This window comes from Drosophila suzukii, chromosome 2R (genome assembly GCF_043229965.1).
Source record: "Drosophila suzukii chromosome 2R, CBGP_Dsuzu_IsoJpt1.0, whole genome shotgun sequence".
Lineage (NCBI taxonomy): Eukaryota > Metazoa > Arthropoda > Insecta > Diptera > Drosophilidae > Drosophila > Drosophila suzukii.
Window position 1 is genome coordinate 22241484 of NC_092081.1, and position 24065 is coordinate 22265548.

At 39.7% G+C, this 24065-nt stretch overlaps 3 protein-coding genes and 1 long non-coding RNA gene across 4 annotated transcripts in view; all 4 read right to left on the reverse strand.

The window, feature by feature from the left end:
- LOC108008935 (neuropeptide-like protein 31) overlaps positions 1-24065 on the reverse strand; it is a 202500-nt gene that overhangs the window by 50326 nt on the left and 128109 nt on the right. The window lies entirely within an intron of this gene.
- LOC139352476 (uncharacterized) lies at positions 10752-12539 on the reverse strand. Its single transcript, XR_011603684.1, has 4 exons — positions 12417-12539; positions 12121-12358; positions 11819-12069; positions 10752-11379 (listed from the first exon to the last, which is right to left on the reverse strand). It is a non-coding gene; the product is annotated as an uncharacterized lncRNA (long non-coding RNA).
- Klp59C (Kinesin-like protein at 59C) lies at positions 13371-15478 on the reverse strand. Its single transcript, XM_036813675.3, has one exon. It carries the CDS (start codon positions 15292-15294, stop codon positions 13447-13449), a length of 1848 nt encoding a protein of 615 aa, XP_036669570.2. The 5' UTR covers positions 15295-15478; the 3' UTR covers positions 13371-13446.
- On the reverse strand, positions 18646-20437 carry Gpdh2 (Glycerol-3-phosphate dehydrogenase 2). The gene is made up of 7 exons (XM_036813389.3): positions 20109-20437; positions 19838-20044; positions 19410-19598; positions 19170-19353; positions 18951-19104; positions 18798-18890; positions 18646-18736 (listed from the first exon to the last, which is right to left on the reverse strand). The coding sequence occupies exons 1-7, from the start codon at positions 20325-20327 to the stop codon at positions 18706-18708; spliced, it is 1077 nt and encodes a 358-aa protein (XP_036669284.1). The 5' UTR covers positions 20328-20437; the 3' UTR covers positions 18646-18705.

The window sequence follows — 24065 nt, forward strand, 5'->3', positions numbered from 1 at the left end:
AGCCCATAGCTTTCCGTTAAGTGGAAGTGTAGGGACAAATTGCAATCACAACGTCCGTGGGTTTGTGGATACGATGCAGTTGCGAATTGGCCAAAAAGCTCCACAACGGTTGCCAATAAGTTTGGCAATAAAGCCGGACTTCCTGTGCGGCACCGAGAAACGGCCATAATTACAAGTTAATGGTGTCCGCGTGTAAGCTGTTCTCGTTGCCATTCTCGTACTCCCATTGCCAGAACTGCGCCTTGTTGGTAATAACTTTATTAATTACGTCCTCGGACTTCGCAGGACACTTGCAGGGGCCTCGAGTCCCTTTTCTTCCGCTTCTTCCCTGGGCAACAGCTGGCCGACTCCGGTTTTTCGTGTGCGCCTTATTAATTTATTCAATTTCCCCTTTTTACGGCCTCTCCAAGTGAATTAGCAGCTGAAAGTGCTTTCAGACTCGGACTCTGGCTGCCACTTCATTTCCCTTTCAGAAGTTGGTGCTTCGGTGAAGTTTAAAGTGAACTCTGAGCTTTAAACGACCTCCATTTCCCCACATCTAATCTGGTTTTTCGATAATCAAAGATTTTATTGAGTGCTTTTGCCCCCGAGTAAGAGGCCAATGAAAAATATTTCAAAGTTAAATATAAATAAACATAACCGAACGTGCAGGATAATGTAAAAACCAAATAAATGATTAAAGCCTCGCAAAAAGTGGGTTAACAACTTTGTGAATGCTAATATTTACTGTTTACTCAAAGGGCTTTTAATACAATATTTTGATTTTCCAATTTCCATACAAATGTCCACCAATTACGTTAAAGTAAATGGAGCGATTGTTTGGTTTATTAATAAATTATGAGGCAAGTATAAATATTTATTTAACATTGTGTATTGTATAACTAAGTTTGCTGAAAGGGTTGGCCTGCCAATTCTATAGGAAATACCATAAATACATCCGCATAAATCACTGACAACTGTACTTCGGAGGCGACATCGCATCAAAGACCGCCGACTGTTGCCTAAGCTCTGGTTTTGGCCCCCGGGGCCAAACTTTCCTCTCAACTGACTAACTTCCCACCAGCCTGTCCACATATGGCAACTATTTCCCGCAAATTGGAATAAATGATGGTGAATTAAGCCAAATGCTCTCCATAAATAAGAATTCCGGATGTGAGAAGAATGAGGAATGGGAGAAAACAATCATCCGAAGTTTATAGTACTCTTTTTAGATTTTAAAAGTATGATGGAGTTTTCATAAAATTAAATTTAATTAAATTATGAGGAGGTATTGAATTATGTCTTACGTATACATTATAAACTATTTTGTTTCCCCTTTTAATTTAAGATAACAAAGATTATATTTATTTAATACCATTTTTTATGATTTGGTAGAAAGAAATAGTGACATCAGTTCAGTTATTTCTCATAATTTTAGTGTTTTTCTATGCTGTATTGAAAGTTTAAACAGTTTTTCAGATAATATATGTACCCCGACCACAGAAGAGTATGCCGAAGACCCAAGGCGAAAAGTTCCCCCGAGGAAGGCCAAGCAAAGCGAAACGCAGAAAAGTAGGCAATGATTTTTATTAATTGATAAGCATTTGCAACAAGTTGCACAGACACATGGGCAAACACCACCTCACGCACACAAGTCATGTGTATTCGAGTGAAAGTCCTTCTCCCGGAATTCGTTTCATATTTGAGGTAGGATTTATCATATCAGATCATCGCCTTGCGATAAGGCCCAAGAGGACTTTGTGGAAATCTAGAGCACAAGTTGAAAGCGAAAGGAAAGTGGCGAGGGTTTTGAAAAAGCTACATCAAAGCGAGTGGAATTTAAGGTTCGAAATAGCTAAGAGGGGAGAAATGGCATAGGAAAACCTTAAAAATACCTTAAACTTTGGCAGTTTCTTAAAGACCCCTCACTATTAGGCTGCCTACTATGACGTATGCGTTTAATTAGCGAGCTGAGTACAAGCATAACGAAGATAATTAATAATTTTTACCAACTAATTAATAGAAAAATTTCAAACTTGCCTAGGGCATTCATGGCTGACTAATTTGCAAAGCAAACAAAGAAGAACCAAAGAAAGTAGAAGGGACTGAAAAAATGCATTCTTCAAACTTAGTCGATGAGAAAAAAAGAAAGACAAGTAAGTATTTACTCCTTAAAACTTTTTTCGAAGTTTGCGCTTTTCTTGGGCCATAAAGCAGGGAATATGGTAAGCAGGCGGGCCAGGAAAAATGTGCACTTGTCAGCAGAAGAAAAGCGCCGAGGAAGGAAAGTAGCGGGGGAATCAAGCCAGGCCAAAGGGACTTCAACTCGAACCAAACCAAACAAAACTGCAGTCGAAATCATTAAAAAAATGAAAGCGTAATTGATAAAGGGAATGCGGGCTGGCAAAAAACGAAGGGAGGAACGTAATAAGTGGGGGCATAAGATGCCTCAAGTTTATAGCGATGACATCGTTAAAAGTCTACCGAAGTACACTCCTCATGGAGTACGACTTCCTCCATCTTCTCCCCCAAATTTCCCCGATTCTGCTCAGTTTCTCACTGCTTTCCTCTGCCTCAAGTGACTATTCAAGTGCCGAATTAGTGGCCACAAATTGGCCTGACTTGGGCTGAAAAGAACCAAAAGCGAGCCGAGGGCAAAGATTCATTGCAGCCGACGGAAGATTAAGGAATGTGTGGTTAACTGTTAGCAATCTTGGCAAATTTAACTCCCACTCGCCACTGCAACCCGCACCCGGAAAGGCTTCTTGTTAAATGCAAATGAGGGAAATATTTTCCCCGTTTCCCGTCTTCGGCCATCTGAGTTATTTGAGCCAACCAAAATGCCATTTTGTGGGTATTTCTCTGGGAAACAAAAGGCATTCGCTGCAGAGTCAAGCACTACTGACCCCTACTTGCCCCAACCCAGCCCAAACCATTGGAAAAAGACCCCTTCAACCTTTTCCACGGTACTTAAACCGAACTAACAAAAAGTTCGCTTTATTTCTCCCTTCTATTTGACTTCAGATGGGGAAAAAGAGAACTATAAAAACGGGGCGGTATAAGGGGTGAACGGTCTGAAGATCCTCCGCTGCATAAGGCATTTGCATAAGTTCCTGTTAACCTAACCCCAAGCCAACCCCTACCAAACCCCCACTTTTTTCACAACTAAAATTTTTGTTTTCACAATTGTGGCGAAAAAGCGGCGGCCGCAAGTTAAATCGACAGCGGCGAATGGAATAAAATGGAAAAGTTTTCCAGTGGAAAAATATTTGGTTGGCCGGGTTTGCATATCCACACCAATAAAGTAAAGTTGAAAGATGTTTTAGCATTTGAAGTTTCCCCAAAGACAAGCAAAAGTTTGCCATATAAATCAATACAATATTCCCCTCAATTCTTTGTTGAGGATTTTTCACCCTCCAGCTGTATTAAATCAAATTCAATTGAATGAAATAAAATTGTTTAAAGACAATAAAGAATGAATAAACTGTTACGCTTTCGATATTTTAGTTGTCAAAATGTCAAAGGTTGAATGAGAATGTGGGAAATGTCATACGATTAACAAGTATTTGGTAAGTTACTGATTTAATTTATATAAAATATTTAACAATATTGAATATCGATCAAGTTCACTTTAAGTGGTTCTTAAAATCATGTTAGATATAGTAGTTATATAGTAAAAAGTACTCATCTAATATATTATATTATAGCCCTTATTACTAAGTACCTTTGTAACTTATACCTGATATCATTTACTAATTGGCTTGACAATATACAAAGTAGCCCATTTAAAGTTTTTAATGGGAAAAAATCCCAGCATTTAATTTCCGCCCACAGATTCTACGCTGCTACCAAAGTTTTGGCTTAATTAAACATATAATAACAGCTTATATTGCTTCTGGGGCCTGTCAGCGGAAGTGTCTAACAAAGCCGGGTGGTGAGAGGAAAGTTTTCTACTTTCCCGTTGATAAGACAGGATCCCCACCCTGTCCACGCCCTGTCAATGCCAAGTTCAAGTTTTCCCCCTGCAGAAAGGGTAAACAATATAACAATATAAAACAAAGGAATAGGAGGGAAAAGTGCGAGGGTCTACACCAATCTATATAAATAAAGAGGAAACTTTTTGCTTATTTTTATGTGTTCACATTATTTTCTGCTGCTGTTTGCACTTTATTACATTTTGACAAACGGAGAGACTTTCCTTTCTTGTTTCTTCTCCTTTTTTTGGCCAACTGACATATGAATATGCTGTGAGGAGGGGCGTTGATTGCTGTTTGGCCAAATTATGTTGTTTGAGGGGGGTAACAACAAGTGCCAAGATCGTAAAGTTAAGCCGACAACTTTCCTCTAGGCTCCGTTTACCCCATATCCCATATACCAGATACCATATACCAGATCCCATATCCCGGAGGAAGTAAAATTGTGGCACTGAAGCGAGTCAATAAAGTTACCCATCTTCCGTTTCCGGCTGGAGTTTAATTTTCTGGTTTACTTTGGTGCTTCCCTTTTCGGGGATCCCGGCCTGGTGGAAATCAATAGCGGCATTTATTATTCAACAGCCAGCCAGAAACTCAAAATCAACTCAAGTTCCCACCCACCCCCGAAGACGGATTTCTTTTCTGTGTATTTCCCACACTCAAGGCCAGCGGCATATCGCCCGGGCCAAGGCTGCCGCAAATTAAAATTATAAAAAGAAATCATGTATACGCATTACGTATAAATAAATTCATACTTGAGCGGCACTCGTAGTTGTGTTCGTGAGCGTTTTTGAGGGGCTGGCTCAAAGTCACGCGATTGTGGCCCAAAGTCAAGTGCCTTGCACAAGTTGGTTTCACTTTGGCCGACTCTTCGAGTGCGTTTTCCATTTAATTACTGTTTTGTGCCGGCCTCTTACCAGCTCTCTCTGCTCTTTCTGGCGTTTTACCAGTAATTATATTTGCAACTTGGCCCAATCAGTCGGCTGTGATGTAATGGGCAGGAGCTATTTTTGGGCTATTGATTGGGTTTCAATTAAAGTCCTTCGTCTTTGTTTTGATTGTTTTAATGAGAAGGAATGCGACCCCGCTTTCATGTTAGTCTTGAGCCTTTTTGTCTTTCTTTTATGGTATAAAGAAGGAATTTTAGGTAATACAAACGGTAATGTTTAAGGTCCCTACTCATTCCAGCTTTTTATAAAGCTCTTGAAGACTTTATGAAATACCAATTATTTTGAAAAAACTTTCGGCTGGAGCTTCGACTTTACAGACTATCACTCATACGCACTGTTGCCGTCGCTTATTTATATATTCTAGTCAAAGTGATGTGGATATAACCCAAACATAAAGAGTTTTTAATTTTTAAAGAGATAAATAAATAGAAGAACGATTTTTTGTAAAAAATGAAAACTTCGAAAACTAGTAAACCTACTTGCGTAATAGTAATCTGAATTGAAAATACTTTAAATACAAAATATAATTGGGGTTTTCGATTTGATAAATGTACAAAACACTGAATTTTAAATATCTTAAAATTGTATAAATTTAAATAGTTATTAAAAATAAAAAAATGTTTTTGGCTTTCACAATCTATGTTTACGAATGTTAAGGATCCCATACCTATTAGGTATACTTTAATAAAATTCCTTAAAAAACTGTACCATGAAAATACTTTTTAGCAGATAAGTATCCACCTGTAAAGGTAATTGACTTTGAAATGAGCTCCCTTTTTGGCTCGAACTCCGGCAAGATGCATAATCCACTTAGCCTTGGACATTTTGGGGCAATCAAAGGTGGCTGTCGGTGGGCTATGGTTGGCAACATGTTAGTTTGGAGAGGTTGCAGGCTGCAGACAGACACAGAATTCGGTCATTACGAGGTTGGGGAACCATAATATCCGAACACATCCTTCCTGCTTGGCTGGCTTTCCCCGACTTTCCCGCTTTCCCGCTTTCCCACTCCAACTGCCAGTTGTGCAAGGAAAAGCGGCCACGAATAGTTTCGGGCCGCTGGCTCCCTTTTGTCGTTTTCATTTTTTGTGAATATGTATATTTTTCTTCGCGTTAGAAGGAGTGTTGGGGGGTTGGGAAAATTCGAGTCATGTGTGGCAGACATGCATAATTCAAAACGTGGCTGGGAAAATGTTTGTCCTGCCTGTGTGTGTCTGTGTGTGTGTTGCCACTTTTTATGTTGGTAACTCGACTGCGGGGAATATATGTTTGTATGTCTGTACGTTTGTGTGCGGAGCTAACGCAATTTTCGTATGGTGAAAAAAAGAAACGAGCAAAATGTCACCGCCTTCGCCTTCTGTTTGACATATTTTTCACACAACGTCTGCTTGTTAAATTGTTGGCGGCAATTTTGAGGTTAGCGTGACAAACAAACACTGCCACACCAGCACAAACACACTCACCAACACACATGCACGGTTGCAAGGACATGGCAGTGCAACAGAATCGGTGTTTGCCAAGTTCCTTGGGGTTTTTGCGCTTAAACTCGGGCTTAACGGACTGAGTCTGGGTTTTCTAACAACTTTTTTTGTAACCTAAGGAAAGATAATATGTGAAAAAAATAGTATGTCTTAATAAAATTTAATTTACTATAAATAATAAACGCATTTCTAACTAACATAACAAATTATAGCCCTATGACACTTCCTTAAGTTTCGACTGAATGATCCAATAAAATTTAAAAAAACCTATATTACCTTGTTGATAACTTGTTCTATTTTGTAGACACTGTGATATATCTCTAAGAATAGGGTAAAACGAGTATGGCCTTATGACACTTGTTTAAATGCCGAGTTACGGAAAGGACTAAATTACAAATGCAGGACAGACTATAAAGGAATTCTGAATTAAAGTATTAAATGAAAATGTATCTGTTAAAGGAATTTATATTACAGCTTTTCCATAGCTTACTTTGTTAAAAAACTCCAGAAAATATGGTCACTAGCAATCCTCCCCGAAATTTCTTTAATATTTTATTTCCTCAGAGAACACATCTGTTTATAGAATCTTATCTTAAAACTATTAGATAACTCCAGACATTTAATCGAAATGTTAGCCAGTGTGATATGGCCATAGACAACCCTCTGCAATTTTTCTCCGGCATTTTATTTTCCCAAATAAATAGTTGCTTAAAAGTTACTTAACCCAGATTAAAGAGTGCTAAATAATGACCCAGTGAAAATTGAAATCAAACATCCCCAGCACATTTCCGTGTTGATCTCACACCATTTTTAATAGACTTCCACCGACATCTGACAGGGTTAGTAAATATGCAAAGTTGCTTTTTATCTTGGCACATTTCTCTGCAACGTTTTCCATATAATGGCACGCGAATTGGAGAAAGAAGGTGGAAAGCAGGGGAAAGGGCACAAAGAAAGTTGAGAAAGTAAGAGACAGAGGCGGAGAGAAAAGGCGAGGCGGGATTGAGAATCGCTTGCATGTTTAGCACTTGACGGCTTAATGGCGAACAATTTGGGTTAAGACAAGGGCCACGCCCCCTTCACAACTGGACTCGACGGGCAGAAAGGACTGGCCCGGATTAAGGGATATATTCCTTATACATAGTGAGATATAGTGGCAGCCAAGGGGAGCTTAAGTAGGGACATTTCAATTATGGTGAGAGGCCTTAAAGAAAACCCTGCCAGTTATGGAAATTTAAGCTGAAATCGTTTAAGTAATCAATTTCCGCAATGGAATGCACTCGCAAAAGATGAAAATCTCATTTCCCGGAGAATTGTTTTAACTGCAATTGTAATGCGAGACATAAATAATTCGCCCGAGGAGCGGAGAGCCAAGCGGTTGAAGCGTCGACATGAGGGACAGGACTCGAAGGACTCGCAGGACACGAAGGACTCTAGCCACCCACTCGACCAATAGCCACTGGCCAAAACAGGACAAACAACATGGTAGTGGGTAGATGGTAAAATGGTGAGAGGGGTTCGAAGGGGGCCAAAGGATTGAGCCCTGAGCTTAACAAACATGCAGCTGCCAAGAATTTATTGGCTGGACAATGACAACGACAAGGACCGAGCAGGACAATTATCATTGTAAACATTTTGCCATGACTTCAGCAAAATGAGGAATGGACTACCGAAGGGGGGAGAAATGGTTTTAGCTTGCCATTCAAGCTGCTTTTTTCAGGATCGGCATATGTGTGTGTGTGCCTGGCCAACGTTTTCTTGTATTTGCTTGTCCAACTGTCAGGAATTTCCATCGCCTGAAAATTGAAACTTTTAAGTTGCCTTTCAATCTTTCTAAATTTTAAAGTTTAAATTAAATTTAGATAACTGGAATGTTTTTGGAAATATAAGGCTATCAGAGTACTGAGAACCTTCAGTAGCATCTTAAACTTTAACTCGTACTAAAGTTTTTTTTTAGTTTTTCTTTGCAATATAAATATAAAACAACAATGGTTATATTATTATAATATTATAACATTTATATTATCATCTCGATAGTCAACCCAAGCTCATCAGCCAGAATTTATGAACAATACCTTTTATAAAAGTTATTTTAAATGCTATTATCCATGGATACTGGCTAGCTAATTAAATCACTTAATTTCTATCAAAAATTCCCAATCTATTTATTTTTCAATAAACTGTTATCACCAGTTTATCAGTCAAAATATCATCTATAAAAGTTGTCCAATTATTTTTGAACTTATGCCATCGATAATAAATGAAAACAAGGCAAATTTGATGATTTCATTTGCAGTTTTTGTTGCATTTACCTCCTATCATAGATTCCCATTTTATGTCTCTCAATTTTGCAATATCCTCCAGCTGAAGCCATTAGTGCCTCTCACTTTTCCGACTGCCGCGAGCAAAGTTTTCCCGGCCAACATAGTTTCGGTTACATTTTCAAGAGGTGGGAAAGAGGAAAATGCGATGGGGCGGCGAGTTCTTCAGTTGCAAAAGTGCATTAGACGCAAAGTAATCGATACTCAATGGAGGAGCATCTCTGCCCGAAATGCTTTAAGCCTTCAATCAGAAGATGTGTTTGAGTTATCGCCCCGCTATTTCGGGGTTTTCCGGGGGCGGGGATTTTGTGATTCTGGGAAATTTGTTTAGCCAACGTTAAGTTTACGTTTATAGGACTTATCAGTTTCCCCAAATTGAAATGTTTGCACTCCGCTGAATCTGCACGCGCTTCCTTCCGGTTTTGTTTACTTTCGTGGCGTGTGTGTGCGTGGGTTAGTATCTGTGTGAGTATCTATGTGCTTATCGAATTTACTTACTTATTTAGGTGGCTATGTTAATGGCGTATTAGAATGCGAAAGAGGTGGGGTTTCTGGGGGGAGTTCTGAATGCCATCATCTAGCCGTTTGAATGCCAGGTTAGGTAAACACTTGTGAAATGAATTAACTTTAAGCCGCAAAATTTGTGCTCTTGTGTGGGTGTCCCTGTGTGTATTTAAGCACTTGTGTGAGTGTGAGTGTGCATATATAAATGCTCGTAATTGTTTATTTACATAACTTGACATAAGATTAAAGACGCTTTTGATTAACGATGCGAAAGACGGCAGGGACTTAAAATTAAATTGCAAACATTAAATTGTTGACATGCAAAGATGTAAGCCAACGTAGGTGTCGTCGTTCTCGGGATAATACAAAGAATATTATATTCCATTTCAGTCTGTTTTTGTGATTGTCGAAAAGATTTACAGTAAGTCAAAGTTGATTGGTAGAAATGTGTTCTTATAGACTTAAAATAATATAATCAATTTATCAACAAACTTGTATTTTGAGACTTTTGAATGTAACATAACATCCCAAAAGTTCTTGAAATAGATCCAGAAAACTAACTAATTTAATAAGAATAAATTGCCATTTGCATTATGCAGACCCCATTATTTGGGTGACAGCTTTTTAGAAACATTTTCGCGATTTCAATTAGTGTCAAATGCGCAGGAATAACAAAATTTGCTGCTTCATCCATATTCGTTCAGCCCAAGGCATTTATGTGCGGATTTGCGCGAAAAAATGCCAAAAAGTTAGACGACTGGGCGGAGGGGCCAGATGGGGAGTTGGGGAGTTTGGGAGTTAGAGAAAAGCCGCCCTAAGCCATAATTTAATATATTGACACAAAGCTTTGTCGTAAGACGTGTCTTGGCACCATCATAATCCCCAATATTGTATATTGACAGCTGTCAAAGGAGCCACTTCCCCACTTGCGTCCTCCCAAACGAAAAAACCACAGAAAAACTGCGAGGAAAAGTAAGTTTTTGGCTTAATGCGCAACTATGCGGAAAATATTTGCGCTTAGTTTGAGTTCGGCATAGGAAAATGTAGTCAAACACATGAACCCCGGCTACGTGTGTTGGTCGCAGGACATGGAAGTGGATGTGGAAGAGGGCAGGTCCTTAAGCCCGGAAAACAGGTTGGCCCACAAATGAACTGGGCCAGAAAAAAAGAGGAGCGAGATAACTTTAAGACGCCGGCATTAAAGTCCAGAGCCGTCTTCAATCGGCGGAGATTACTCCGGGTCGAAATTTAGATGTCCTCGTTGCTGGGTTCCATTTATTTTATTAAAAGAATACATTTACTGAGCGGTTGGAATAAGCATATTTATGAAGTACACTTACATTTAATGCTGCTCATGCCAAGTACTTGATTTTATTAATATTAGGAGACTCTAATAAACTTCGTGGTCACACACTCCACACCTTGACAAAAAAAAACAAAACATTTTTTAAGAAAACGTTCTTTAATTATCCATTTAATTGGGTTTTTTGGCCTTCTTCCGAAACATCGTCATCATCAGAACTTATAAATTCTTTTGACTTTGGTTTCCTGAACAAACAATTATTATAATTATATTATATTATATCACAATTATAACATTTTTTAATTCTTTGTGCGCAGCTCTATACAGTTTTAGAATGGCCATACCAAGTAGGTACGTTTGCGGGTCCTCCAGGATCTATCATCAGGACTCTCTTGAAGAAGCCCAGGGATCCTATGTAGTCCTGGTGATTGAAGGCCCAGCACCCACGTCCAATCAGAACCAGAATATGGTTCGACTTCTGTCTGAGAATGTCGATAAAGAGAGCATCTACCTCTGGAGCTGTGCTGGGTGGTAGCATCATACCTTTACTACCCATGTCGCCCAGGATCGTCAACGAACCATAGACCGTCTTTCGTTATTTATGGGCAAACAAACGGCATATTTTCGTATGTTTGATGATGTTCCTTGTTTGGATAGGGATGTCGATATGAAACTTAGACAGTGTGGTAGCGGAGGCATTAGTCCACTTGCTACCGTTTAAGTGGGCAGGAAACACCTCGTGGAATCACTGGAGCACCATACTGGCATTCGGAAGCTTACTAGCTTGGATGATCTTGGCGCATAAAGATGCTCCTTCACCAGATCCGAGGTCTGGATCTTCTTGCCCGTCATCTGCAGCCATTCGATGTACTGAAATGGAGAAGTAATGTTAATTTATTTTGCTGCAGTTATGCTTTTAATGGGTTAATGTAGAGGAGACCCATCGAAAGATGCTATTCTGCCTATGCAAAAAACCAGACTCCTTGGAAGAAGGATTGCATCTTACCTATGAACACTATGATTAGATAACTTCATTTGATCATATTCTCTTTTACTCCGGTCTATACAAATTAAATTTCATAAAAATCGGACAACAATATCATACAGCTGCCTTCTACGGCAAATAAATGTCAAAAAGAACACATATGCGCTGGTAAATTGAAATGTAACATTTTCTTCATATTTCTGTAAATATTTTTTAGTTTTCTAAAATCGGAAAACTCTATGGTCCCATTGAAATAACCTGCAAGGGTGTATAAACTTCGGCTTGCCGAAGTTTGCTACCTTTCTTATTTCTCCGTTTCAGTACATCGAATGGCTCCAGGTGACGGCCAAGATTGTCAGTAGTGTGCTCCAGGGATTCCAGAAGATATTTCCGGTCCAACTAAACCCAGTATCAAGTATACTATCGCGTCCGCCACCACTCTGCCCAAGTCCCATATCAACATCGCCATCGAAACTAGGAGCTTCAACAAACAAATGAAAATATGGCGTTTGTTTGCCCATATGAAACAAATTGTGGTCGGTTAGTTTTCGTTACTGGGGTGAATGGTTAAAAAGCTGTGGGAAAACGCCATTAGCAAAACGAAAAGAGTTAAACAACTGCTTTACCTTTCTTCATACGATCTCCAGGTCGGTTGCCTAGGAAATATTTACTTGGCCTGGCCTGTATGGCCCTGCGTAGTTTACCCGGCTCTTTGTAATCCATGTTGGTAAAACGGACTGCCAGCAGGATATTAGCCCTGATCAGATCCTCTTTGTAGGACCCTTACGGAGTTCTGCACTTTTTAATGCCTGCCTCCAGGAGCCTCGAAAAGGTCCCCCTTTGACAATTGGAGTAGCGCGTCAGCTGAGGAACATATCCTTATTTCCCTTTCAATATGTGTAGGTGTAACTCAAGAACTCACCACTTTTTGAATGCAAGTGTGCAGTGGTTTTTCCTCTAAGTTAAGTAAATGCCCATTGGCATACGAATCACCACATTTTTTTTCGTTAGCACCTGAACACTGTCACTTTCGACGGAACATTGAATTTTCTTTGACAGGTAGGGTTGGGTACTTTTTAAGAGGGCTGCTAGGACTTAAAAATATCGTGACTTGGCTATCGGCTATAAAGTTCTTGATATGGTGTACAATTTAGATGTATTAAAATCTTTATATGTTGCGACATGTTTTTAGTTTTGGAATACCAAAAAATTTTTTAAATAGTCCTAGATAAGTCAATAAACTTAAATTGCGTTATTTTATAATTAACCTGTTCATTTAACAGGCTTTCGGTCGATATGCATTTTACACTGAATTGAAAGAACCGGTTTAGTCGGAAATTGCTTTTATTTACAAACGAGTAATGAAGTTGAACAAAAACCTTAATAATTGTCAGTAAGTATGTAGTATATAATGGTTATATAAAAAGTAAATATTGTATAAACGGACATCTTTACTGTACCATTTCTACTAGAGGTGCAGAAAACATCGCTTTTCCGATGTTTTAAGAGGCAACCATCGATAAAACATCGAAAAACATCGATGTTTCTCCACCTCTAATTTGTACCCGAGTAAATATTTAATTTCAAATGTTAGATTTACGCTTCTTAGTTTTCATTCAGCTATTCCTTTTACTTGGTTTTCTTAATGGATTTTTAATTTTTATTTTCTGCATTTTCCTTGTATATCATAGTTTTTTAAGTCAGAGCTGAACTGAGGGTAGGGGACCAAATCGAATTCCATGGTAATGGGAATCCGATGCAAACTATGCGGTAATTTGTTAACAATTTTCAGCCTAACTATCGATTCAAATGGTTTCCGACAGCAACGGAAAAAAGCTAGGGGCCAGAACTCTAAATTTTTTCAACTTATTTTAGTTTTATTATGTACACGTAATTTTGACAAAGTATTTAATTTAAAGAAGAAATTGTTGTAGAAATCGATGGCACAAGATTTAGGGAAAGTTTTGGCCTCTAAATTGAGCCAGGGATTTGGCCAGCATTATAGAAGCTTCCTGGGCGCGTCGTGATTTCCCTTGGATGAACTGTCGTCCGGAAGTGGGATAGGAGGATTCAGATCCCTGCTCGGGGACCCTGTTTAAATCGTTGGTGGTGTTAGTAACTGGACTCGAATGAATTTCCACTCCTTCGAGCGATTTGGACGAGGGAGATGGATAGATATTTTCGATCTGCGATTGATGTATTATATCTGGCAGGGAACTGCTTTCGAAGTTGGAAGCAGTCCTTATTAGTCGCTTTGGGGATACAGAGTCCACAGTTAATTCCTTCACCCGATCTGCATAGCGTAGGGTATTCAGAGTGTTTTCCACCGAGTGCAAGCCGGGTGAAATCATGGCTATCATGCAGGTCTTGACCTTCTTGCCCCCAATAAAGGAGTCCCGCAGGACCTGAGTGAGCTTGGAGCCCCGAAAGGGCAGATGACCCGACTGGCGACCCAGAGCCCGTATGCATTCCTTCAGGACCAGCAGGGACTTGTTGATCTCCGATCCTTCCAGGCGTGTCACCCTATCGGCCGAGCTATTATCCGCACCCCTTTCATTTCCCGCCAAATCTATTAGCGAGAATTTTCCATGCAAACGTCTATTCGCAGAGGATCTCAAAGAGATTTGAAAGACTGCATGGGACCGAGAGGACTTGGCATTGGCCGAGGTTTGACCCGAGGTTCGTACACTATTTCCCAGTTCCAGTAAAGCCAACACTTCGCCAGTGCTATTCACAGGATTCTCTGTGAGACCCACCACTTGCACCTGCTGGTTGCCATCTTCCAGGACTCTTAATTGCGGCTTCCCCGGCATAAGGAGATCATACACCCGAGAGCCATATATCTCGAAGAAACTGCAGGAGACTTTTAACTGGAGTTTATCATAAGAGGGCGACTTAAGAGTGGTAAAGATATCCCCGGCGGCCATGGCATAGATGCCATCCATAGAGCTCTGCTGTCTTCCGGTGAACTGACCACCCATCGTGTGGGTCTTACCACTTCCGGTCTGTCCGTAGGCGAAACAAGTGGCCATTCCGCCCTCGAAGATGTGCCTTATCAGGGGGCGGGCTGTATATTCGTATACCGTTCCATTAGAGCAATCCTCATTGAAGACGTAATCGAAGCGGAAACTGTGGTTTTCCAGGAACTTGGACAGGTTAACATGCTTTCGTGGCTCGTGGACCACTAGCATGTCTTTTGAAGGTATACTAACCACATCCAATTCCCCATCCGCCAGCTCCTTGCGTCTCAGCGGTCTCTTCCTGACACAGACCACAATTTGGTGTTCCTTGGGGGGATTATCGGTGGTTCCACTCTTGACTGGATGGCTCTTCATCTGGAGGCGTTGCAATCCTATCATCCTGGCTATCTCCCAGTTGGGATTCCCGCGATCTTCACTCTTTTTCTGACGAGCCTGCGTTTGGGTTTCCCGCCTACGTTCCCTTTGTTTTCGCAACCTTTCCACCTGGGCTACCACATCGTCCTCTCTTGGTGGCGCCACCTGGCGGGGCGAGGCAGTGGCCAATCGAGGGGGGAAACTCCCCGCTGCCATGCGTTGTTTCATGGAACGCGGTGGTATGGAAGCCAAGGTGCCACTGCAACGTGGCGGATCAAAGATCTGGGGGTTCATCAGCATCACCATTTCCAAGGGCAGCTCCTTGCCCCGCACAGCATGTCCTTCGGGCCACTCCACCGTCACCAGATTATTGGCACCGCCCACCAGTTTGATAATCCCCGCCAAGTGGACTCGGCCGTCCGAACGGCGGATAAACACCTTCTGGTTGATCGACAGCTGATCCATGGCCAAAAACAAATCCGAGATCCCGCAACCCCTGTCTTCCGACGCTCACTTTCTTCCGATTTCTGCAACAAATTTATTTCTTATTACTGAAAATTTTCACCAAATACGCGTGCATAATATTTGGGCCGAATCCAGAGATTGCCGATTTTATGTTTTGTTTTAGCTGACAAAGGCTAAAAAACAAAAGTGACAAGCAAACCAAGGATTGGGAAAATAAATTTAATTTTATTTATTATAAATTTACATTTTTGATTTGTTGAAATTAAAAGTATTATTTATGAATACAATATTTCTATTAGGACCCAACATCAGGGCCTCAAAATAGGTTTTTGCAACAACTTATAACTTATTTCCATACTGAAATTGTAAAAAGTTTTATTTGACTTTTGAAAATACAAATCTCAGTAGACTTTCCAAAAAAGATCATTTTCCTAAAATACCTTTTTTATTCGGTCCTTGGTTAACTTTTGTTAAATAATGTTTTTTTCTTCATTGTTAAAATAATAAACCAATATCTTACAGTTTCAGATCCCTCATTTTGGGCTTTCCCGTACCATCCCAGTGATATCTATTCTAGCGAGGATTGTTTTAGGTATTTGTTCAATTTGGGGGCAAACAAGAGGCAGCAAGAACAACCGAATCAACAAACAACACCATTCCGAGGGCCTCTCGTCAGTCGTCCTGTGTGTATGTCCTGTGTGTTTTCTGTTTGCCAAGTGGGTGGTCATGAAATGAAGCATTCTTTTAGCAGAGAGAGACGGCCATATGGGGGTAGAGAGAGATAGATAGAGAGGGAACAAGTTGCAGATACGTTTGCATAAGCCGAGACGTGTGTAACGTACCAAATTGTTATTTATTTTTTGAAGTGCCTGCGCCACTGCCTCTGTATAAAGGTGTATCTGTGGAATTTGTAGCTGAACATGGTATCTGTGTTCCTGCCGGCAAATGTATGGGTGTGGGGATGCACAGATACATTGCTTATAGATACGTGCAACTTGTTTTGGGTCTTCACTGGCGTCTTGTTTGCTATTTGACGTCACATTTTGCCAAATTTACCGTGTAATTATCGGCAAAGGCGAAGGGAAGCGTCGGAAAAACCAGGAAACGCAGCCCACCACCCACTGAAAAATGCAACAAGAAATGGGCAAATAAGTGGAGTTTCCCGGTCTTGGTCCAACCCACCTGATATGCAAATTTCCATAGCTTTTTCTGTTTGCCCGGGACCCCAGGCATATATTTGTTTAACCGTAGTCAGAGCGAACCGGACAGTTTGATTTCGTTTCGGGGACTTCCATTTCATTTTTACCCACCTGGCCAACTGTTTTGCACCTGCACGCAACCAACACGTAAGCTGAATATTTGCTATATGCTTGCCTAAACTGCAAATCTGAAATGAACTAATAAACCAATTGAAATGGAAAACATTTGCCCTGTTTTACACACGCACAAAAAATTAATTCCAAATAAATTGAAAAGCCATTGGACTGAACGTGCATTAATTTTGCTGCTCTCTGAAAAATAATGTATGCATGAATAATGAAGAAAATGATTTCATGGATATAATCTTTTGATATATTGTATTGTATCTTTTCCTAGTAATCTGTTTTCCTCGACCTGTTTCAATCATTTTTAAATTTATTAATAAATAATTTACATACATATTGTTACACACAGCGATGCATTAAAAAACAGCCTATCACCGAGTGCAATCATACACAATAATTGTCATTCGGCACGGATTAAACGCTGTTTGCTAATGTAATCAAATTGGACAATTTCGACATTTGAACTAATCCGTTTACATAATCCGGATGCAATCATACCCCCGCCCGCTGATTACCGCCTTTGTTGCTTTGATTTAATTATGTCTGAAAAAATTCACACGAAATCGCAAAGCCGAAAACTAAATGAATTGCATAAATCATTTATTAAATAACAATTTCAAAATTGACTTTTATGGGCGGTGAACATATTAAAAGGTTGCCAGGCGACGATAACATTTGCACGTGATAGTGGTAGAGTTGCAATTGTTTCTTGGGATGATTAGGGTTGCAGATTATTTCAACATATAGACGAAGATTATCCGCTCCACTTTGTGTATTAGTTATTGTCCATGTTTCTTGGTAGTGAGAAGATGGAAGGTTAGCTCCTTTCCTTGGTTTCCAGTGAACGAACTGATGTTTACATGTAATGATTTCTAAGGACTTCAGATGGTTTGAGATTTTATTAAAATATAGAAGTGGTAAAACATCTTGTTTGGGTGTCTGCGTCTTGGTGTTGAGAATTACTGTGTATCCAACGGAGAATCCAACTGATTTTTCAAGTCTTCAGAAGTATCACATTGTATTAAAGTAAAAATTACAGCTTTCGGATCCCGAAGTTCGTAACATATCGTTTGGGTGTCTGAATCTTTTCCATTGCGAACTAGTTTGCAATGAATGTAAGGATCCGACTGATTTCAATAGATAATTAGCGCATCACATAGTTCAACATTCTTTGATAATAGTTGGGCACCACTTTGGGCTTTTCAGGTTCCCCTAAATAGTCAGTAATCTTCTTTACCAATTTCCAGAATCCTGATGTCTCACGATGTGCGGTGAATACAGCATTTTGGAAATAGATAGCCATAAAAACAAGTGATAGCAGCGCCACAGTTAAGATCGCGTAATTCCTGACTGGTTTTCCTGCAAGTGGATCCATTGTATTGACGACATTTGACATTTTGAAAATATATTTTTTTTTCAGGAGAAATTTTTTAGATATATTTTAGATGTTTCTGCTATGAGATCTTTCGTTGACTGACTGACTACTGCCTTACAAAGTCGTGTTGACATATAGAGCTGTTTGACGGGTTTGACGTATAGTTCAGTGAACCCCTGATCTCGATGAGTCCTCCAGTGGTTGCTCCCATTTCCTCAATTCCGATTGGAAAGCACTTCAGCCGCAATACAATGCTAAAAAATAAAAGAAAAACAACTACCGGACACCGAGAAACACACATAAATTTATAGTTGGGCCATGGAAAACAATGAGATGGAAAAGCGGGGCGGCTTTCTTTTCCATTCATCCGGATCCGGATCCCCGACTGAAGTGATTTCCGTTGTTTTTCGATGTGCTGGGAGCGTTGGTGCATTCAATGGAGTGCACTCTCTCCGCAAAGGAATACTTGAACTGCAGCAAGAAAAGACGCACAATACAAATGTGGAAGGGCTTTGTTTGAACATCGAGCTGAGCGTCCTGGCAAGTACCATATATACACCCATATACTCGTGTATATCCCCAGACAAAGCCCCAACTCGTGTGCTCCATTTTGTCGGCTAAACGGTTAAAGAAAGAATGCAAATTTCTGTGTTGTTTGGTTGCAGTTGTTCTGGTTTTATTTAAATAATATTACACATTAAACGAAGACCTTCAAAGCTGGAAGGTATGGAGCGGGTGGAAGCTGCAGGGAAATTAATTATTAGTACTAGATCAGCAGGGGGTTCCAAGAAGATCCATCTTACATATCCTCGCGTGCCTTAATCAGAGTTTCCACCAGACGGTGCAGGGGATAATCCCCAGTGCAGATCCTGTAAACACATGTGAAGAGAGGAAATCTGCGGGGAAATCAAGTTTATTATAGCCTTTGGTGGTGCTCATCTTTATATCATACTAACTTATCCTCCAAGCCCTTCTTTTTAAGCATATGGTGTACCAGTTCAGCTGTCACTGGACCCAATGGCTCATGTCCTGGTATAAGGATGTGCTCCAGCTCACTGAGAGGCTTTCCTGTCTTTACAAAGGCCTCGGCCAACTTGCGATTGCGATTGGCTATAAGACAAATATATTTATTAAAATATAAGTATTTATATTAAAAGTTTATAGCAATTAGTTACCATAACAACTAGTTACCAAATCGGATATTCCGCAGGACTCAAAAAAGGTTCCCATACGACAGCCTGGGTAAAAAACATCCACAAACTGAAGCATCTCCAAAAATCCCCTCCGAATGATTCCACCCTTTGTGTTTTCATTCAACTCCATGCCATCTGAACAACCAGCCGCAAAGGCTATTATGTTCTGAAAAAAGGGAACAGGGTATTGTTAAAATTATAATTATTAATGCAGAAACTCACTCTCAAAGTGGAACAGATCTCCACACAATCGGCATCCTCGGTAACCACCACACGGAAAGTGGGTGACTTGAAGATGTCGTGCAGCACTCGATAATACTTCTGATCTCGACAGCCCACTGTACCCTCGGCAAAGTGATCATGAGCCAGCTCGTAGGGCAAATTACAGCCCACCAGGACGGAACATGGAATCTATATAATTAATATGAACTGATAAATAATAAATAATAAATAAAGAAAAAAGATAAGAAGTCAGCGTAAGAAAATATATAAAACCTTGAATAATGGGACTTAAACTATCTGAAATATACAATTAATATACACAAAGAAGTCTTAAAAATTCCAATTTAAAACAAACAATTTATAGGAAAGAGCTATGATTGTTGTATGGCTATCTTGATTATAATTTTCCAAACTAAACCATCCCTAACCTTCAGCTGCCGCATTATGATCTGGGATATCAGGACGAACTGCCCATCATCGCCGCGCTCGAATCCTTTAATCAGGGAGACTGCGTGGGCAGTGGGCTTTACTTTCCCCAGCAGGGTTTTGCAGCAGCTACTGACGAAAGTGGGCGGGATGGCAAATATTATAATATCCGCATCCCGGGCCGTGGCCACTATATCATCCACGGCCACCTTGGAATAAAAAAAGAAACATTGGGCATGTCAACACATTGTCAATCAATCATAATACACCCACAATATTTGGCGGCAGTTCAAAGTTCGGCATGTACTTGGCATTTATGTGGGTGGTGTTGATGATTTCGGTGAGCTTGCGACCGTCAACAATTTCCTCGTAGACGTACATGGGCACCTTTTCGTCAAGTGTCTGCGAATTCATCACATTCCGGCCCACATTCCTCGCAATGGTCGTCGCCCAGTTCCCCGAACCAATGATGCAAATCATTATCTTGTCCATCGTGGGTAGTTAAATTTGGTACTTGTTGTTGAAATAAAATATATAGTTTTTCTCTGTTCAGTTTCAGTGACTTTAAAGTCTGTGGTGATTGTCACATTACATAATATTTATGCTATATTTATGATTGCCATAAATAAGTTCATTCGATTATATTTCAATTTTCGCAAAACACATGTATATGGATTAGTAATTGATAACATTAATTATGTCCACGGATACATAGATTCACTGAAATCCATTCAAGAGGCCCTTTACTAATCGAGCGTAATTAATCTATTATGTATAAATAATGTGGTTAATTAATTGTGATGCGTTTTACAAACCTTAATCAAGCTAATTTACCCGCAGAAGTAAGTGCATTTCGGGTTGCGGGCATAAATTCCGTTGTTAGCCTTAAAAATTAATGACCAAATATATTGAAGCAAACGCCAGGGCAAATACCCAATCTCGTATTAATATATATGCATATTTACATGCATATAAGTTCCAGGTACATATATTGATTGAGTGCTGGACAAACAATTCATCAGCGAAGCGGGCGGGATAAAAATTACGTATACGGCACGTTCGCCAAACTGGCAGGGCCAATAATTAACTGTGGCAGCGGCTCTCCCCTTTAATTTCCAATATGGCTGCGTGCGGCGAAAGAAATTAAAGCTGATGCTGGAAAAACTTCATAATTCCCATATTTATTTTTTAATTACGCAGGCGTTGAAAAATTCTCCCAGAATTTCGGAGGCGGAGCGGCGGCAGCAGTGGTTATTTAAATAAAATATCAAATTGCCAGCGTTGAAATGCAGAGGGCGAAAGCCAAAGTGAAAGTCCCATCGAAATCAATGTGCAAGAAAGTAAACACTTTGGAATTGTGCGACGCGCAGTTGGCCACCCCATGGCAACCCATCCCGACCAATTCCGACCAATCCGACCAGAATCCAACTGCAGCCCGGCCGCCCAGCGCCATCCACTCGACTATGAAATCAAAATGGATGATGGGCGAAATGAAAATGGAATTTTTAATGAGTTGCTGCCGAGGCAAAGGCCAAACGAGCTGCTGGCCGAACAATGGAGCGGAGACAAAACGATGGAAATGAGACGGTCCAGAAGGGTGGACCGGGGGGAGGGGGGTGGAGCGGACCAGGGCCGCTGCAGTCAAGTGGGGAGGGGGGTGCGACCCACTGCAGGCCCACAAAATCGCTGGACAGCACTTTAAAGAGCCACGGAAAACAAGGAAAAGGCTACCGAAATGACTAAAGTATCAGGTTCACATCTGCTGCCGGATGATTGCAAAAAGTTGGAAATGGATGTATTATAAAGTAATTTAAATAATTTAACCAATAATTGGATGTAAATTCGCATATTATCGATATAAAACCATATTCTAAGTTCTGCATAATTTAACAATTTTCATAAGATGTTAGTACACAAGTTTCTGTTATGACCAACTAAGTTATTTCCTTTTAAATAAACACTCTAACTTGAAAAGTTTTCATAAGCCTTATACAATTTATATTTATTATATAATTTAAAAAATAAATTAAAAATCAATATAAACATTTAAACCATTAAATAAGAGTTCTCAATTCTTCATAATTGTTAAATTGTCTAAAAGCCTTTTCAATAATCTAAACCAGTCCAAGATTTAAGTCCCAGGTTTAAGTTGTAAGCAATTAAATAGTTTCCGCTTAAATAAACACATAATTCAAAACCTTTGCAATGATAACTCGTTCATTAAAGCTCTTACACTTGGTTTCCTTTAATTAAAGTTAGTAAATGCGCTTAAGACTCAAGTAAAAGCAAGAAAACTGTGAAATTAAATTGCAAAATGCAGACAAATCCTATAGTCTCAGTACTATTTAAAACCTGCAGCTAGCCTAATGAAACACTTTGAAAGTATCGTAAACATAATTCGTTTTTTATTCCGTCTCGGGACCGTATAAATTATTCGCACACAAGTCCTCTAGCCCCTCCGTTCTACATTAATTTCCGTTTTTATTATTTTATTCTCCGCTTCTGTTTTTTTCTTTATGCCATAAAGTAAACTTAACTTGGGCGCTTGACTTAAATCATCTCAGGGATACGCACATAAAGTTTTACCACGATTTTTTACGCTTTGCACCTCTCATATCTGCCCCGCCTTCCCCTCCTTTTTCTTTGAGGCAGTTGTTCATATGATTTTGTGACTACAAAGTTGAATCGTAAATAAAATTATTCCATGTTTTTGTTAGCTGCAACGTGATTTCGAGTGTTCGTTTGGGAGTTGGCGGAGGGGGATCCAAGGGGCGGGAATAGTAAGTAAACTTTCACTTTCTCTTAGCTCTAACTTTCAGCGAACTTTGCAATCTTGAGATAAACTAATTAGCCGAATATGTGCTTCAGTTTTGCGATGGTATATGTTGTATATCGATGTTTGTCTTAAAGGTAAACTGAATGGAACTAAAGAAAAGCCTAAAAAGTTTTACTAAAAATATAACTTTTTAGGAACAGATGAAAAAGGATAATAGTATTACCTAAAATTATATATAAGTAGGTTATTGGTTATCTTAGTCTAGCTTATAGTAAGCGAGTTTAAAAAATTCTTTATGGTTCCCAAGAATATAAGGACTGCTTTTAAGGATTGCAGCCAGAATCCAAAATAATTTAGCTATCGTGGTAAAGTCTTAGGAATTGTCTTTATAGAATTTGTATCTATATTTCTATAACCAAGCGAAACTGACAAATGATATATGGTTCCCAAAAATAAAAACTGTCAGCTGTGATTTAATTTTAGCCATTTTGGCTGCCATTAGATGGCACACTAAAAGTTTTTTTTGGCCGCACTACCCCCCTAAAAGGCATTAAATTACGCGCAAAGAAAAGTTTCTGGCCCCGAAGTTGAGCTGGATTCGAGTGTAAATCAGATACAGTCACACAGATACAGATACATATACAGATGACGATACAAAACGAAAGCTCTAGAGTGGAAATAACGAAGCCGCAGTCTTAGATTGCGTGCGAAATGCAAGCAAAGTTGGCTTGTTAATCGTGGGAAAGGGGAAAGTCGGGCTAAAACTGCCAACTATGCAAACTGCCCGGCTGTGAATGAAATCGAGATAAACTACTCACAATATTTACTTTTAATTGGAGAAGTTCAAAGAATAAACAAATATCAAGGGACCGAGGGATAGAACGATGCGGCATTAAAAGTTTTTTGTTCTCCGTCCTTTTGCCACCTTTCTCCCCACATTGGGGGGCGAAATGAAACACATTGCTATGTACACGATGAGAAATTGGATATATGATATATTGGAATTAATTTATAATATTGCTAAGAAATTTGATGGTACAATATTTGAATTACAAAATTAATGATTTTTTAACGACAATATAATCACAGGAATATTTAAAAGCATTTTTAAACGTCTTTAAGATACAATATTTAGATTTTTACCTTTCTTGCTTGAAATAATATATAAATGTATTATTTTCTCTGTAGGTTTAGCTAAAATCCCGCGATTCAAGTTCATTAAGCTCCTTAAATGCGGCCCAAAAAGTCGAATTAATATTCCGAACAACATTTGCCGCATTCTGTTGCTATTCCGCTCGCTCCCATTTGACAGGCGGCCAGAAAGTTGAGCCAGAAGTTCAAAGCGGGCGTTGGGTTAGGGGTCAAAGGGGCGTGGCAGGGGTCAAGGGGCGCGCCAGAGACGTCTGCAGTTGGCCTTTAATGTTCTCTTTTTTCTTTGGGTTTTCCTTTTTACG